The 17,042-nt window shown below is 51.7% G+C and overlaps 1 protein-coding gene across 2 annotated transcripts in view; it reads right to left on the bottom strand.

Annotated features, from left to right (window-relative positions):
- The window catches only part of TMEM272 (transmembrane protein 272), a 29,004-nt gene extending 18,176 nt beyond the window's left edge, over positions 1-10,828 (bottom strand). Inside the window, exons 1-2 of one of the 2 annotated variants that reach the window (XM_068165272.1) lie at positions 10,549-10,828; positions 5,024-5,103 (exon numbers count right to left, since the gene is read on the bottom strand). In XM_068165272.1, coding sequence (XP_068021373.1) covers positions 5,024-5,081 — 58 coding nt within the window. In that variant the 5' untranslated portion in view covers positions 5,082-5,103; positions 10,549-10,828. The remainder of the gene's footprint in view (positions 1-5,023; positions 5,104-10,548) is intronic. The other variant, XM_068165273.1, reaches the window with a different exon arrangement.
- Between the last annotated feature and the right edge of the window lie 6,214 nt (positions 10,829-17,042).

Raw genomic sequence — 17,042 nt, 5'->3', positions numbered from 1 at the left:
GTACTATTGTAAGCTCCAAATCAGCTCAAGCTGCCCCTGTTTACTTTGAAGAGAGAGAAAAGTGACTTTCTTTCCAGGTAAGAAGGGTCCCCATGGGATTTCCAGGAGTGATTTGTGAGTGTGAATCTCAGCCTACCCACTTCCTTGGGCAAGCATGCTAATAATGGCTGTGGCTCAACCTGCTCAGTAGAGTGTGTGACAAGCTCTCTAACAATAAATACAGCAATAAATTACCTGAGGTGCACATTAAGATCACTCTCAAATGTTGCTTGTTCTACAGCCTCTCAGATACCTCAGTAAAGAAAAGCAAATAAAAAGGAGATGAGCTTCCAAACAAGTCCTGCAGTGACCTCAGTGTTTATCTGCATGAGGAGAAACAGCTCCAGGTGTATCTTCACAGCACTCCCTCTGGCTGCCCCGGGGGAACACTGAGATTTAACACATTTAACATTGGGAATTCACACATCTGAGTGCCAGGTGCTGCACTCTGGTCACAACAACCCCCAGGCAGTGCTACAGGCTGGGCTCAGAGGGCTGAGAGCAGCCAGGCAGAGAGGGACCTGGGGGTGCTGGTTGAGAGTAGGCTGAACATGAGGCAGCAGTGTGCCCAGGTGGCCAAGAAGGCCAATGGCATCCTGGCCTGCATCAGGAAGAGTGTGGCCAGCAGGAGCCAGTGGAGGTCATTCTGCCCCTGTACACTGCACTGGTTAGGGCCACACCTTGAGTCCTGTGTCCAGTTCTGGGCCCCTCAGTTTAGGAAAGATGTTGAGCTGCAGGAAGGTGTCCAGAGAAGGGCAACAAAGCTGGGGGAGGGGTTTGGAGCACAGCCCTGTGAGGAGAGGCTGAGGGAGCTGGGGTTGCTTAGCCTGGAGAAGAGGAGACTCAGGGGAGACCTTCTTGCTCTCTCCAACTCCCTGAAGGGAGGTTGTAGCCAGGTGGGGGTTGGTCCCTTCTCAAGGCAAGCAGCACCAGAACAAGAGGGACACAGTTTCAAGCTGTGCCAGGGGAAGTTTAGGCTGGAGGTGAGGAGAAAGTTCTTCACCAAGAGAGTCATCATCATTGGAGCCCAGGGAGGTGGTGGAGTCACCATCCCTGGAGGTGTTTAGGAAGAGCCTGGATGAGGCACTTGGTGCCATGGTTCAGTTGATCAGATGGTGTTGGGTGACAGCTTGGACTTGATGATCTCAAAGGTCTTTTCCAACCTGGTTAATTCTCTTCTCTTCTCTTCTCTTCTCTCTCTCTTCTCTTCTCTTCTCTTCTCTTCTCTTCTCTTCTCTTCTCTTCTCTTCTCTTCTCTTCTCTTCTCTTCTCTTCTCTTCTCTTCTCTTCTCTTCTCTTCTCTTCTCTTCTCTTCTCTTCTCTTCTCTTCTCTTCTCTTCTCTTCTCTTCTCTTCTCTTCTCTTCTCTTCTCTTCTCTTCTCTTCTCTCTCTTCTCTTCTCTTCTCTTCTCTTCTCTTCTCTTCTCTTCTCTTCTCTTCTCTCTCTCTTCTCTTCTCTCTTCTCTTATCCTATCCTATCCTATCCTATCCTATCCTATCCTATCCTATCCTATCCTATCCTATCCTATCCTATCCTATCCTACTCTACAGGTGTGCCCTGGTTTAGGTTCTGGATTTGGCCCCATTCCTAGATGTAATTTTGACACAAGATTTAGGTGTTGCATAAAGCACCCAGGAACCACCACTGTGCTTTGCAGTGTGCCCAGAGCAGTGGATTTGGCTGCTTGGTGTTTTTTTCCAGTCAGTTAATTGAGGACTGCCCTAATGTTCTGAACTTCAGTTGCTACCCCAAGGGTGAAAAGAATGTTTTAAAGGCCACACAGGTACAGAGAGGGTCATGTAAGTGTCATGAGAGCATGGCTACAAATGTGGGGCTGTGCTGAAAGGCTCTTTGCAAAATCACCCACAGGATTATGAGGAAAAGTGAAAAGGTGTCAGTGAGCTTCAGGAGGGTTTGCATCTCAATGGACAGAAGATCAGTTTGGGATGCACTGGCTGAGCCATAGGTAAAGCTGAGCTGATTTTGAACTTCACTCTAATGAAAACCTAGAGATAATGAGTTTCCTGGGCCAGCACTTCTGAGCTGCCTCACTCACAGGTAGCTCTGTGGGTATCTGGGAGGAGGATGCTCCTGGTGTCAAACAACACAGAGATCAAAACTAATCCTCCCCTTTCAAACTCCAGAGAGCTCATTTTCTCTCATTGAAGTCCCAGTGGCAATTCAATACCAACAGGGAGCAGAGACATTTTGCTTGTAACCTGTGGGAGCTCAGCTCAGAGAAAACACCACTCTGCCTTTCCCTTCGGTTGTGATATCCCCCAACAGGCTCAGCCACCCCCTGCACATTCTCCCTGTGAGCTATGAGGGAGCCCAACCAGCCCAGTCCTGCTCCCTGGGGCTGATTGGGGTTTAATGAGAGCACTGCATGCTCCACACCCTTCAGTGCTCATCACTCCTCATCCCTCCTTTCCCCTGGGGCAATGATGAACAGGAACAAGTGGGGCAGACAATGTCCTCTCCTTACTTGCCTGTGCCAGGTGCCTTTGAGCAGGACTGAATGCAGGCCAGAATAAAATAAACCTGTATTTAGAATAAACCAAACCAGGTTGGAAGAGACCTTCAAGATCATCCTGTCCAACCCATCAACCAATCCAACCCACCCAAACAGCTAACCCATGGCACCAAGCACCCCATCAAGTCTCCTCCTGAACACCTCCAGGGATGGTGACTCCACCACCTCCCCAGCAGCCCATTCCAATGGGCAATCACTCTCTCTGTGTAGAACTTCCTCCTAACCTCCAGCCTAAACCTCCCCTGGCACAGCCTGAGACTGTGTCCTCTTGTTCTGGTGCTGGCTGCCTGGGAGAAGAGACCAACCTCTGCCTGTCTACAGCCTCCCTTCAGGTAGTTGTAGACAGCAATAAGGTCACCCCTGAGCCTCCTCTTCTCCAGGCTAAGCAACCCCAGCTCCCTCAGCCTCTCCTCACAGGGCTGTGTTCCAGACCCCTCACCAACTTCGTTGCCCTTCTCTGGACTCAAGAGCCAGGGCTGTCTGTCCCCATGGGCTCAGTTTTCTCTGAAGGGTTGTAAAGCTTGGTGGAGTTAAGAGACTTAATCATTACTGAAGGTTTGTTCTGAGCTTTGGGAACTTTCCAACTGAGGCAAAAAGCAGGAGTACAAAAGACCCCAAGGTAAGAGCCCTAGGCTGGCAAGAGCAGCAATTAGTGTGGGTGAAGTATCAATCATGATGAGTGGCCAAGGGTTTTTCTTCTCCTCTTGGGAGTGGAATTAGAAATCAGAAATTGCTACCTCCTAGGAGTGAAAGCCAAAGGCTCTTGCAGCTCAGAGTGAAAAGCAGCAGCAGTCAGTGGGGAGTAAGCTGCTTTAAACCCCTTGGATTTTAATCTCCTGCCAAGAGCACTGCTCCCCTGGTCTTACAAAACCTGCTCCTGGAGCATGTGCCTCCTGTGCCTCTTCATGTAGCTTCCACAGCCCCCAGCCCAGGTCAGCTTTCTGCTGTGTTGCTCCTCAACGGCAAGAACCAGACTGTTTACCCAGCCTGAGAGCTGTCAGCTCATTGCACTCCTCTGCATCCTCTACCCTGGATGGGAAAATCAGGGTTTATGAAGGCAGTGCGTCCAGACCTCCATTCACATTAGAATAGAATAGAATAAACCAAACCAGGTTGGAAGAGACTTTCAAGATCATCGTGTCCAACCCATCAACCAATCCAACACCACCTAAACAACTAACCCATGGCACCAAGCACCCCAGCAAGGCTCCTCCTCAACACCTCCAGGGATGGTGACTCCACCACCTCCCCAGGCAGCCCATTCCAATGGGCAATCACTCTCTCTGTGTAGAACTTCCTCCTAACCTCCAGCCTAAATCTCCCCTGGCACAGCCTGAGACTGTGTCCTCTTGTGCTGGTGCTGGCTGCCTGGGAGAAGAGACCAACCTCTGCCTGGCTACAACCTCCTTCAGGGAGTTGTAGAGAGCAAGAAGGTCTCCCCTGAGCCTCCTCTTCTCCAGGCTGAGCAACCCCAGCTCCCTCAGCCTCTCCTCACAGGGCTGTGCTCCAAACCCCTCACCAACTTTGTTGCTCTTCTCTGGACACCTTCCAGCACCTCAACCTCCTTCCTAACCTGAGGGGCCCAGAACTGGACACAGGACTCAGGTGTGGCCTAACCAGTGCAGTGTCCAGGGGCAGAATGACCTCCCTGCTCCTGCTGGCCACACTCTTCCTGATGCAGGCCAGGATGCCATTGGCCCTCTTGGCTGCCTGGGCACACTGCAGGCTCATGTTCAGCCTACCATCAACCAGCACCCCCAGGTCCCTCTCTGCACATAACTGGTGCTTCCTACTCACAACAAGTGGCCACTTCTGAGGGCTGCCTGCATCTGAGGGCTGCCTGCAACTGTGGTGTCTGTTGTGCCAGGGCATGGGCAAGCAGAGGGAAGAAGACCCTGTTTCCAAATGTCTCTGGGTGAAAGAGGAGCTATTCCTGACCGTACTCTGTCCTCCACCTCTTGTGCACATGCCATCACACAGGCTGGCAGCAGCTTTGCTTTTCAGGAATCCCTCCTGGGGCACTTTGCTCCCAGGCTGGCTGTGCTGCCTGCTCCATACCAGGGGGGTCTTTCCCTGCAGGCACTTCTGCTGGGCTGCATACAAGGGACCACTTGAAACCAAACCCAAATACTCTCTCTTGCTGAGGCAGTCTGCTGCAGCCCATATTTAGGTACTTGGCAGTGTTTGTACTTGTTTGGCATTTTACACTGCTCTGCTGCAGTGCAAACACTCCAGCAGGCAGGTGCTGGTGGGGTAGAGTTACTCTTGTGTGTGTGCCATCAGTGCCCAGGAAGTGCCTAGGAAAGGAAATACAGCAGAAGGGAGGAAAGAGAATGGACACTTCAGGGGAAGATTCACTGCAAGCTGATATCATCTTAGTTCTTTTCTACACCTGGCTCAGTGACAGGGCTGCTTAGATGCAGAAGAAGGTTACCAGCAGAAGTGCCTTACCATTGCTGGCAATTTTAGATATGCAGCGGTGGCAGGCTTTCTCCAGGCCAGCAGCCATTCTGAGGAGCCTCCTGAGCTGCCTGTTGGGGGGACAGAAATGAGCAGGGTTAAGACAAGTGACTGTAACTGGCTGAATGTCTTGACCCAAAGTCAGTCATGCACTTGAGCAAGCTTTCACTACCCTCAAAAAAATCAAGGCAATCCACAAGGCCAGAGAGCAGCCAGCCCTGTGGAACAGAGCAGAGCAGAGCAGAGCAGAATAGAATAGAATAGAATAGAATAGAATAGAATAGAAATAGAATAGAATAGAATAGAATAGAATAGAATAGAATAGAATAGAATAGAATAGAATAGAATAGAATCAACCAGGCTGGGAAAGACCTTCAAGATCATCCAGTCCAATCTTGCACCCAACACCATCTGATCAACTCAACCATGGCACCAAGTGCCTCATCCAGGCTCCTCCTGAACACCTCCAGTGATGGTGACTCCAGAGTCAGATATGACTCCCAGCAGCTTGGAGCTTGCCTGCTGGTGATGCTAAGGGGTTTGAGGTCACAGGAAAGCTGGGGAAGAACTATTAATGCTATCTTCCCAAAACCTACAAAAGTCCTATGAGGAGAGGCTGGAGAAGAGGAGGCTCAGGGGAGACCTTCTTGCTCTCTACAGCTACTTGAAGGGAGGTTGTAGCCAGGTGGGGGTTGGTCTCTTCTCCCAGGCAAGCAACACCAGAACAAGAGGGACACAGTCTCAAGTTGTGCCAGGGGAGGTTTAGGCCTGGAGGTGAGGAGAAAGTTCTTCCCAGAGAGAGATATTGGCCATTGGGATGTGCTGCCCAGGGAGGTGGTGGAGTCACCGTCCGTGAAGGAGTTCAGAGGGGATTGGATGTGGCACTTAAAGCTATGGTTGAGTTATTCATGAGGTGTTGGGTGATAGGTTGGACTTGATGTGCTCTGAGGTCTTTTCCAACCTTGTGTTTAGAATAGAATAGAATTAACCAGGCTGGGAAAGACCTTCAACATCATCGAGTCCAACCTCACCCCCAGCACCATCTGATCAACTCAACCATGGCACCAAGCACCCCATCCAGGCTCTTCCTAAACACCTCCAGTGATGGGGACTCCACCACCTCCCTGGGCAGCACATCCCAATGCCCAATCTCTCTTGCTGGGAAGAATTTCTTCCTAACCTCCAGCCTAAACCTCCCCTGGCACAGCTTGAGACTGTGTCCTCTTGTGGATTCTCTTATCCTCTGATTCTGTCATGCCTGTGGCTGGACTTGGGGCAGGACACAGTGGATTTACCTTTGATGGGGACAGCCAGTGAAACAGGTGAAGTTTCACTACACAAATCTGCACCAAAATTTGGTGAGCTAAAATAAATCAAAGGGAAGGGGAGAAGAGAGGCTGAAGATATTTTTGAGACTGAGAGGATTCTGAAGGGCTTCATAGAATAAAACCAGCAAACCACAGGGAGCCAGAACAAAATGCCTTTGACAAAAGAGTAACTGAACCAGAAAGCAGCTCTTTGTAAAGGGAAGGTTTCAGGAAGGTGGGGGTGAGGGATGAGCTAGCAGCTGGGTCAGCCAAGGTCTGGGCAGCAGACAGCACCAGTGGGCACCAGTGAGAGTGTGGAAAGCTCACTCACTGCCCCCCACACCCCCACCAAGTGACAGCTGAAGCTGTGTGGAGGAGGCCAGAGTGCAGGCAGCTGCTTTCCTCCACGTACCTCAAATTAGCCTCTAAATTTGCCAGTGATTAAAGAGCATTACTTTAAGCTTAGCCTCATTCTGGTCTAAGCTGACATGAAACCCACTCCAGTGGGATTTCCTTGTCATGCAGTGCTGAGCCCAGCTGGCCCAGAGCCTACTAGGGACCACAGGGCCCTGGAGCTGTGTTGGAGATGAAAACAAACTTGCACCACTCAGCTGGTATGCAGCCAAACTCCCTGCATAGCCTCTCCAAGCCCTCAGATGTAGCTGAGCAGAGCTGGCTCCCAGGGGCCTGCCTTTTCCTGCATGGCCAGAGACACATTGGTGGCAGCAGCACAGGATGCTCTGCTGCCAGGGGGAATGGGATGGGCTTTGCTTCTTGCATGCTGGTATTGAAGCTTCTCTTTCCCAGCAGTGATAGAGGCAGATCTGGTTTTATCTGCTGGTGAGCAGCCAAGCAAGTAGCAGGGATTGACACTTTCACAGACATCCCCCTGAGTCAGTAACCCATGCTGAGACACGTGCATGCAGCAGCCAGACACCGGTGTGTGTGTCCAGGTCTGTAGTGTGCATCATTACACTAAGTGTCTCGTGTATTTTAGCTCTTCTTCTCCAGCACTCATCTTCATACCATGCCAGAAGCCTCTCTGGATGGCTGCTGCTGCTGCAGTAAGCCTTGCAAATCCCAGTGGACATCTCCATCAATACAATGAGCTTGAATGGAGATGACATGTGAGTGCCTGACCTCTGGGGCAGGCAGCCTCTGTGTCCCAGCAACCCAACCCTCAGCAGGGTAACAAACACTGCTCCTCTGGGCTGCAGCTCTTGACAAGCACTATGAGGAAGGGAATGAGCACTCTTGTGTGCTCAGGGAGAGAGGGGAGGAGGAAGCAAACCTGGCAGCTCCCACCAGCAGGTAACACATTCAAACTTCTGGTGCAGGCTTGTTCCTAGAGACTGCACAGAGAGGCTTTCATTTCGAGTGTGCTGTTGGCTGCTGACAGACAGGCAGAGGTTGGTAATGTTCAGTCTTTGTGCACATGCTCATGGCCAGAATTAACTCCAGAGCAGGAAGTCTCAAGGAAACCACACTGACAAAGCCAATGCCATGCTAAAAACTGGTTGAATGCCAAATTCTCTTGAGCAGATCTGGGTGTGTGTGGCTGGAAATGCTCCACTTCCATCAACAGAGGGCACAGCATACCTTGCATCTCCATTTACTGGGATTTTACACCAAAGAAAGAAAAAAAGACAAACTGGAGGAGGGTTTGGTATCTGGGAGCATGTCACCATCTAGTGATGGAGACCAGAAGTGAAGCAAAGCTCTGTGCAGTTCTGAGAGGTGAGATAAAGCAAAGCCACGATGGCTGCACACAAACCACCTTTGTGTAAGGACAGAACACACACAGCCACCAAAGGAGGGCTTCAGTCCCTCCTGAGGCTGGGACTGACCAGGCTGACACATCCCTCAGGGAAGTCATGTTTGCTGGGTACATAGGATAGGGTAGGGTAGGGTAGGGTAGGATAGGATAGGATAGGATAGGATAGGATAGGATAGGATAGGATAGGATAGGATAGAATAGAATAGAATAGAATAGAATAGAATAGAATAGAATAGAATAGAATAGAATAGAATAGAATAGAATAGAATAGAATAGAATAGATTGGAAAAGACCTTTGAGATCATCCAGTCCAACCTATCACCCAGCACCATCTAATCAATTCAACCATGGCACCAAGTGCCTCATCCAGGCTCTTCCTAAACACCTCCAGGGATGGTGACTCTACCACCTCAGGGGGCTCAGGGGTGACCTCATTGCCCTCTACAACTACCAGAGGGGTGGTTGTGGCCGGGAGGGGATTGGTCTCTTCTCCCAGGCAACCAGCACCAGAACAAGAGGACACAATCTCAGGCTGTGCCAGGGGAGGTTTAGACTCAAGGTGAGGAGGAAGTTCTTCACCGAGCGAGTCTTTCGTCATTGGAATGTGCTGCCCAGGGAGGTGGTGGAGTCATCGTCCCTGGGGGGGTTCAAGAGGGGATTGGATGTGGCACTTGGTGCCATGGTCTGGTCATGGGGTCTGTGTTGATAGGTTGGACTCGATGATCCTCGAGGTCCTTTCCAACCTTGGTTATACTGTGATACTGTGATACCTCCCTGGGCAGCACATCCCAAGGGCCAATCTCTCTTGCTGGGAAGAACATCTTCCTAACCTCCAGCCTAAACTTCTCCTGGCACAGCTTGAGACTGTGTCCTCTTGTTCTGGTGCTGGGTGCCTGGGAGAAGAGACCAACCCCCACCTGGCTACAACCTCCCTTCAGGGAGTTGGAGAGAGCAAGAAGGTCTCCCCTGAGCCTCCTCTTCTCCAGGCTAAGCAACCCCAGCTCCCTCAGCCTCTCCTCACAGGGCTGTGCTCCAGACCCCTCCCCAGCTTTGACAGATGTTGTCCCTTTCCCCCGGGCCCTTTGGTGATTCTGCAAAAGCTTTTCTGTGTCTCTGTGTGTGTCTGTGAGTCTGTCTGTGTGTGTGTCTGTCTGTGTGTGTGTGTGTGTTGAAGATGCCTGTTACCCTGCGTGTCAGTGTGTGAGGCTGCTGAAGTGCAATTCAGCAGCTGGGGAATGGTTTTGTTCCGCAGCTGCAGCAGGGAGCTGGCCCCTGAAAGTTGAAGGAAACTGCACACAGTGCAGCAGGCAGGCTGGTGGGATGCCAAGGCAGGCTGGTGGGATGCCAAGGCAGGCTGGTGGGATGCCAAGGCAGGCTGAACCTCCTGCCACACACTGCCTTCTCCCAGCTTCTGCTTATGAGCTGGGAACATCACATGGCACATGGAAATCAGCCACAAATACACAACCCCCCAAAGGTTAAAGAGCAGAGCCAATTGCTGGACCTCCACCCTTTAGTCCTTTCCTAGGGTCATCTGCCAGAGGTGAAGGATCTCTTCTTGTGCTACAAGGGCCAGGAAGGAGGGGCTCACGTTTCTAAGCCCCTTGTAGGAGGCTGGGGCCGCTCTACGCAGCTGTTTTTTGGGGTGGCAGGTTGCAACCCAGCCAGAACACAGCCACATCATCCCTGTGCCTCCCCCATCCTGCCCAGCACTTCCCCATTCAGTGCCCTCTCCCCTGGTGGCCTGCAAGCAGGTTTGCTCCAGAGCTCTGGCTGCTGCCCTCCTGGAGCCCGCGCTGTGCCCCACGTCGCTGCCTTCTGCTGTAACTCGGTTGCTTGTCTCTGCAAAGCAGCAGTGATCACTCTGCGTGGCACAGACTCTCCATCCAGGCTGGTTTGGGGTTTTTTCAGCCAATTATCTTTGAATTCTTTTTTTCTGGCGTTATTATCACCATAAATGTTTAGGTAACTTGAAGAGGAGCACTGAGTGAGGTGCAGCCCTGACCCACAGCAAACCAGAGGCAGCTCCGCGCCGGCGCTGCCGCACCTCAGCCAAAGCAAGAGCCACCTCCACGCTCGACCTACCGCGTTTGGTCTTCTCAGACTGACCTCTGCTCTCTCCCACCTCCAGATGCCCTACTCTACCCTGGCAGCAGCAGTCGCTGGAGCTTTCCAAGACCCCAGTTGCTACTGGATGGCTGCTGACTGCCAGGGGACCCCGCTGGGACGTGGCAGGCGCACGTGGGCCAGCAAACCCCTCTGGACCAAGGGCTGCTCTCTACAGACTGCCAGAGGGAAGGGCTTCTGTGTAGTTTGCTCAGATACTCACAGCAAAGTCCTCTTCCAGAGCCAGTTCTTTCCACACACACCACAGAGCCCCACACTGGCTCTTTTCCCAGCACATCACCCACTTCCCAGCAAATCCCTCTTACCTGAGAGTGCTGTGGGTGCCAAATCTCTTCCCCTCTCCACGTGGGAGACCAGCTAGAGGAACCGCAAAATCCGACCTTCAGGGAAAGCCGACTGAAGATCCCTCTCTGCTGGGACCCCACAGCCACTCTCGGCTCCCCAGGACCCTGCCTGTGGGTGGTGGGGCTGAGGGGTAGCTGAGTGGCTTTGATTGCCTCTGGCTGCCCGCTCGCAGACCTCTCCACGGCAGCGCCCTGGGAGCCGCGGGCTGTGGGAGCGCTTGCCAGCAGAGCCCATCCTCATTAGTTTCCCCACTCCCACAGCTGGCTGGAGCCACAGCCCACCCTGCACCATTTCAGGGTGTCAGCAGGGGGAAGCAAAGGACCCCACACATCTGTGACTCTGTCAGAGGCAGAAAAATCGATCTCTCTCACAGTGGCTTTTGTTCCAGAAGAAAAGCCCAGCGGTTGTTCACAGACCAGCAGTGAGTGCTAAGGAACTGGCTCATTCGTTGTGCTGTTTCCCCCCTTCCTATCAACTCTGCTGGCAGAGCTCTGTGCAAGCTGCCACAGACAAAACCCGAGCTGCTGGCTGGTTTACATGCCTTGCACCACCCAGGCAGCAGTCTGTTTGCTAGGGGGTTACTTGCCAGGTCGCCTTCCCATCAGCAGGTGACACTTTGGTATCTCAGGTGTAGCTAGAGGTGCAACATCACTTTCTGGCAAGCTGTTGTTTCTGTGTGAGAGGAAGTGGGTTGAGGGAGAGCAGCTCTGTGGGAGAAGTGACAGTGCTCATAAAGGCTGACCTGTGTTCCAGTCCTTTCAGAGAGGCCCTCCAGGGACACTATAGGTTACCTGCTGTGTCAGTCACCAGCAGGGAGCCGACAAAGTGCCTGTGTGGCTGGAGAGGAGCAACTCTGCTGTCAGCGCTCAGGTTTGCACAGTTGGTAGCCAATGCCATTTCTAGTACAAAAGGACTTGCACTAAGGAATGGAAGTCCACACTGGGGGCTGCCAAGGGGTGGGAAATGATGGCTAAGCTGGCCTGCTGCTGGGTCAGCCAAACACACATGCCTGTGCACAAGCACAAGGGCAGCCTAGGTTTCATACCTCCCATGCTTTTCCTTGCTGCATGGCCACATGCTCTGCAAAGTACTGACAACATGGTGGTGTGACTGCCACTGTTCCATAGCCTGGCAGAGGTGACAGAGGTGAAACACTGAGCTCTTTGCCAGTGCTGCATCCCCTGGCTGCTCCTGTTCTGAGCACACGTAACACCAGGCAGGAAGGAAGCTTGTACCCACAGCACTGCCTGCCCCACAGCTGCTCATTCCAAACTAGGGCTTTTGACACATCAGATCAGATGGTGTTGGTGATAGGTTGGACTTGATGATCTCAAAGGTCTTGTCCAACCTGGTTGATTCTGTATTCTGTATTCTGAACCATTGTGCAAGCAAAGGTTTTGCTTTTCTGGGTTGGTTCATTGGGCCACAGCTTTCACACCTAACATGAGAGGCCATGGGGGCTATGTGAGCCAAGGAGACCCAGTCTCCCAGTGGAAGGCACCTCATCACCACAATCACTGGAGGTGTTTAGGAAGAGCCTGGATGAGGCACTTGGTGCCATGGTTTAGTTGATCAGATGGTGTTGGGTGATAGGTTGGACTCGATGATCTCAAAGGTCTTGTCCAACCTGGTTTGGTTTCTATTCTATTCTATTCTATTCTATTCTATTCTATTCTATTCTATTCTATTCTATTCTATTCTATTCTATTCTATTCTATTCATTCCCATTCCATTCCATTCCATTCCATTCCATTCCATTCCATTCCACCCTACCCTACCCTATCCTATCCTATCCTATCCTATCCTATCCTATCCTATCCTATCCTATCCTATCCTATCCTATCCTATCCTATCCTATCCTACCCTATCCTATCCTATCCTGGATTTTCTGGGCTCCTTAATAGTTAGTGTGGGGAGGGAAAGGGCCCTGCAGAGCTGCTGTCTTTCTTTCCCAGCTGCTTGTATTGTCACCCTCCATACAGGATGAGTGCTTTCACCACAGGACTTTCTCCTACCTTGCTGACTCAGAAGTCAAAATCAACATAAAAATAGTCCTCCATCTCCTGTGTCATTTTGTTCTTTTCAAATGGCAAAACATCCTGGCTGCATTCTGAAGTGCTGCATGCAATCAGGAATCTTGACTTTTCTTGTGCCAATTCCCCTGGTCTGAATGACTGAGACACAAACAGCCCGTGGAAAAGAGACTCAGTGTGCGTTTGCGTTCTGCCATTGTTCAAGGCAACAAAACACCCCCATACATGTCTGCTGAGGAGTACTCTGCTTATGCAGGGGAAACCAATCATCCATACTGACTTACCAACACTTTGATGATCTCCTATAGGCATCCCAGAAATTATAATACTCAATCATCACCTGAAGATCATGGATAAAAATAACGGGGCCCGAGACTGTGGCAAGTGCAGCTGGCGCTGGTGGTGAGGCTCTGGGCTATCATCAAGCTGCCTGGCTCTGTGGAGTTAGGAAGACACTGAGGCTAGAAATGCTATCAGTGCAGCAAATCACTGTGTGCCCAGGCCTAAGTTCCCTAAGCTCTGGGAGCCAGGAGGTAACAGCCTCCATGTGTAGTGGGATGGTCTGGGAGCTGCAGTCTTCAGTGCGGGGCAGGCACTGTGCGATGCTTGAGCCTGTCACAGTGTCACAGCATCACAGTGTCACAGTGTCACAGTATCACAGTATCACAGTGTCACAGTGTCACAGCATCACAGCATCACAGGGTCACAGTATCACAGTATCACAGGGTCACAGTATCACAGTATCACAGGGTCACAGTATCACAGTATCACAGGGTCACCAAGGTTGGAAGAGACCGCGAGGACCATCGAGTCCAAACTGTCACTGCAGACCTCATGGCTAGACCACGGCACCAAGTGCCACATCCAATCCCCTCTTGAACACTTCCAGGGATGGTGACTCCACCACCTCCCTGGGCAGCACATTCCAATGGCTAACAACTCTCTCTGGGAAGAACTTTCTCTTCACCTCCAGCCTAAACCTCCCCTGGTGCAGCTTGAGACTGTGTCCTTTTGTTCTGGTGCTGCTTGCCTGGGAGAAGAGACCAACCCCTTCCTGGCTACAACCACCTTTCAGGTAGTTGTAGAGAGCGATAAGGTCTCCCCTGAGCCTCCTCTTCTCCAGGCTAAGCAACCCCAGCTCCCTCAGCCTCTCCTCCCAGGGCTGTGCTCCAGACCCCTCCGCAGCCTCGTTGCCCACACACGTGTCGTCACACACGAGAGCAGACCCAGCACTTTCTTCTCACCCACATCACTGATGGTTTTGTGTGGCTGTCATAATTAATTACAGAGCTGTGTGCAGCCTGCTGCTGTGGCTGTTTTGTTCCTTGGCTGCTTCCTATGAGACAGTCCTGGGGAAGGGAGGTTTATGTGCAGCAGTTTACTTGGCCAGTGCCCAAGAGGCAAGGCAGGAAATGAGAAAACATCAGACTGTCTGCTTCATGGCTCTCCTTACTCAGGACAATTCATCATAATGCAGTCTAGGCCCAAGGAAGAGAGAGACAAAGGAGAAAATGTGCTGGGTAGCCAATGGAGAGTAGCTTCATTAAATCTAGTAAGGGGTAGCTGCTCTTGCTGCAGACTTCTCTTAGCTGAGTTGCTTAGAGGGTCTCTTTCTGGGGTTCATTCAGTGTGCACATTCAGTATCACCAAGGTTGGAAGAGACCTCAAAGATCATCGAGTCCAACCTGTCACCACAGACCTCATGACTGGAGTAGGGAAGACACTACTGCCCACTGCAGGCTTGAACTCACAGCCTTCCCATTAAGGGTCTTATGCAGTACATTGCTTAGCCTGGAGAAGAGGAGGCTCAGGGGAGACCTTCTTGCTCCCTACAACTCCCAGGCAACCAGCACCAGAACAAGAGGACACAGTCTCAAGCTGTGCCAGGGGAAGTTTAGGCTGGAGGTTAGGAAGAAGTTCTTCTCAGAAAGAGAGAAAGATTGGCCATTGGGATGTGCTGCCCAGGGAGGTGGTGGAGTCACCATGCCTGGAGGTGTTTAGGAAGAGCCTGGCTGAGGCACTTGGTGCCATGGTTTAGCTGATCAGATGGTGTTGGGTGATAGGTTGGACTTGATGATCTCAAAGGTCTTTTCCAACCTGGTTAATACTATTCCATTCCATTCTACCCCTCCCCTCCCCTCCCCTCCCCTCCCCTCCCCTCTCCTCGAGTCTCCTCTCCTCTCCTCTCCTCTCCTCTCCTCTCCTCTCCTCTCCTCTCCTCTCCTCTCCTCTCCTCTCCTCTCCTCTCCTCTCCTCTCCTCTCCTCTCCTCTCCTCTCCTCTCCTCTCCTCTCCTCTCCTCTCCTCTCCTCTCCTCGAGTCTCCTCTCCTCGAGTCTCCTCTCCTCGAGTCTCCTCTCCTCGAGTCTCCTCTCCTCTCCCCCAAGTGGCAAATTGAGCAGATTAACCTGAGCAAAATTCCCCTGTAAGACCAGCACACGAACCAGGCAACTGCAGTGCTCTTGAAAGCTGCAGTGAGACAAAGTGAGTGACTCAAAGCCTGCAAGCCAGAGCCCCGCTGCTCTCTCTGCATTTCTTGTGCATGCCACTAAGCAGCATGCTGGGGCAATGTGCAGAGCCTGTGGAATCCTTTGGGAATCCCTGAAAAATGAAGTGGGAAAAGAAATATTAGCTCCTCGCACAAGGGTGTAATAAAACTCCTGCACATTTCTGCCTTAATTGTCTTCTGTGCTGGAGTGTAAGGGAAAGCTCTCACAGCTGAGCAAAATGTTAAACCCTCCTAGCAGCAAAATGCCTCCTTTAATGCAGCAGCAGGAATAAACTGCTCACTTCTAAGTTGAGGAAAAAGGGCTGGGAACTCAAAGGGCTTCACATAGAATAAAGAAATCCAAGCCCATAAAGTTACTGTGGATAAGATATGGTAATCTCAGTCAGTGTGGTGTGCACTTCTGCAGATGAGAGCGAATATCCTCACTGCAGCCAGTCACCAGGAGATGCACAGCTCCACTCCTCTGTGTGCAGGAGGAAAACACCGCCCATTTTAATGGCTTGTGTGTCATTGTCTCATCAAATCATTGTCTTCTCCCACCTGCCAGTGTGTTTACCCTCCTCAGCTGGGTGGTACCAAACCACACATGACACAGGAGCTGCTCAACAAAACTGAAAACACTTAGAGAATCATAGAGTCAATAAGGGTGGAAAAGACCTCAGAGATCATCAAGTCCAACCTAGCACCCAGCACCATCTGATCAACTCAACCATGGCTCCAAGTGCCTCATCCAATCTCCTCTTCAACACCTCCAGGGATGGTGACTCCCTGGGCAGCACATCCCAATGGCCAATCTCTCTTGCTGGGAAGAACTTTCTCCTCACATTCAGCCTGAACCTCCCCTGGCACAGCTTGAGACTGTGTCCTCTTGTTCTGGTGCTGCTTGCCTGGGAGAAGAGACCAACCCCCACCTGGCTACACCCTCCCTTCAGGGAGTTGGAGAGAGCAAGAAGGTCTCCCCTGAGCCTCCTCTTCTCCAGGCTAAGCAACCCCAGCTCCCTCAGCCTCTCCTCACAGGGCTGTGCTCCAGACCCCTCCCCAGCCTCCTTGCCCTTCTCTGGACTTGTTCAAGTGTCTCAATATCCTTCTTAAATCTTGTCTTATGCAGCTCCTTCACATCCCATAAACTAGGGCTCACTGCACTGGTTCCTGATCCCCATTGCCTGCTTACAAGTCTTGGTCCCAGACTGCAGCTGAGAGTTCGAGATGGGAGCCCAGGCTTGTGGGATGCCAGTAAGGAAGGTGCTTCAGGGGCAGGCAGCCCCATGGCTTCTTGCATCTGTGTGTTTCCATGCACAGAGCATCATCTCATGGCTGGAGAAGAAGGTCCTGGAGCAGGCCCTTAGCCCTTTGTAAAGAAAATGCCTTCTTTAAAGGTGATGTTCCCTGCCAGGCCAGTTTCTGTTTGAGCAAGAGCCCAATGGTGTTCCTTGGCAGCCTGAGACCTTCCTCCACAAAGAGGAGGTGGTAGCAGCTCTCCATGAAGCTGATGCAGTATTGTCATTGCACAACAAACTTTGGAGCTCCCTTTGGGTCTGTTCTAGAACTGGCTGTGTCCTGGGCTTCAGGTGCCAAAAATGGCCATTTCAGACCCAGTTTCAGGGGGTGGCAGTTGGGTTAGGAGCCAGCTCAGCCCAGAGCTGCAGCAAACCCTGATTAACCTGAGCAAGCAGACTCACTCATGCAAATGATCCATTTCTGGTGAAGTGCCAGGCCCAGCGTTGCTTCTCATGACAAAAAGGGGTTTCAGAGGGGGGCTGGCACTTAAGCCCAGTTTTAAACTTTCCTGTCCGAGGGGGTGTGTGAGATGTGATGTTATTTGTTGGGGCTGCATGAGTACCCCAAGCCTCAGCAGATGGCACTGTGCTCAAAGACTGGCTCTGGACAGCACAGGGAAGGAGAAGATGTCCAAGT

This window comes from Melanerpes formicivorus, unplaced genomic scaffold (assembly GCF_026170545.1).
Source record: "Melanerpes formicivorus ecotype bairdi unplaced genomic scaffold, bMelFor1.0.p_v2 SCAF_87, whole genome shotgun sequence".
Classification (NCBI taxonomy): domain Eukaryota; kingdom Metazoa; phylum Chordata; class Aves; order Piciformes; family Picidae; genus Melanerpes; species Melanerpes formicivorus.
This window is presented reverse-complemented; position numbering and strand designations above follow the sequence as displayed.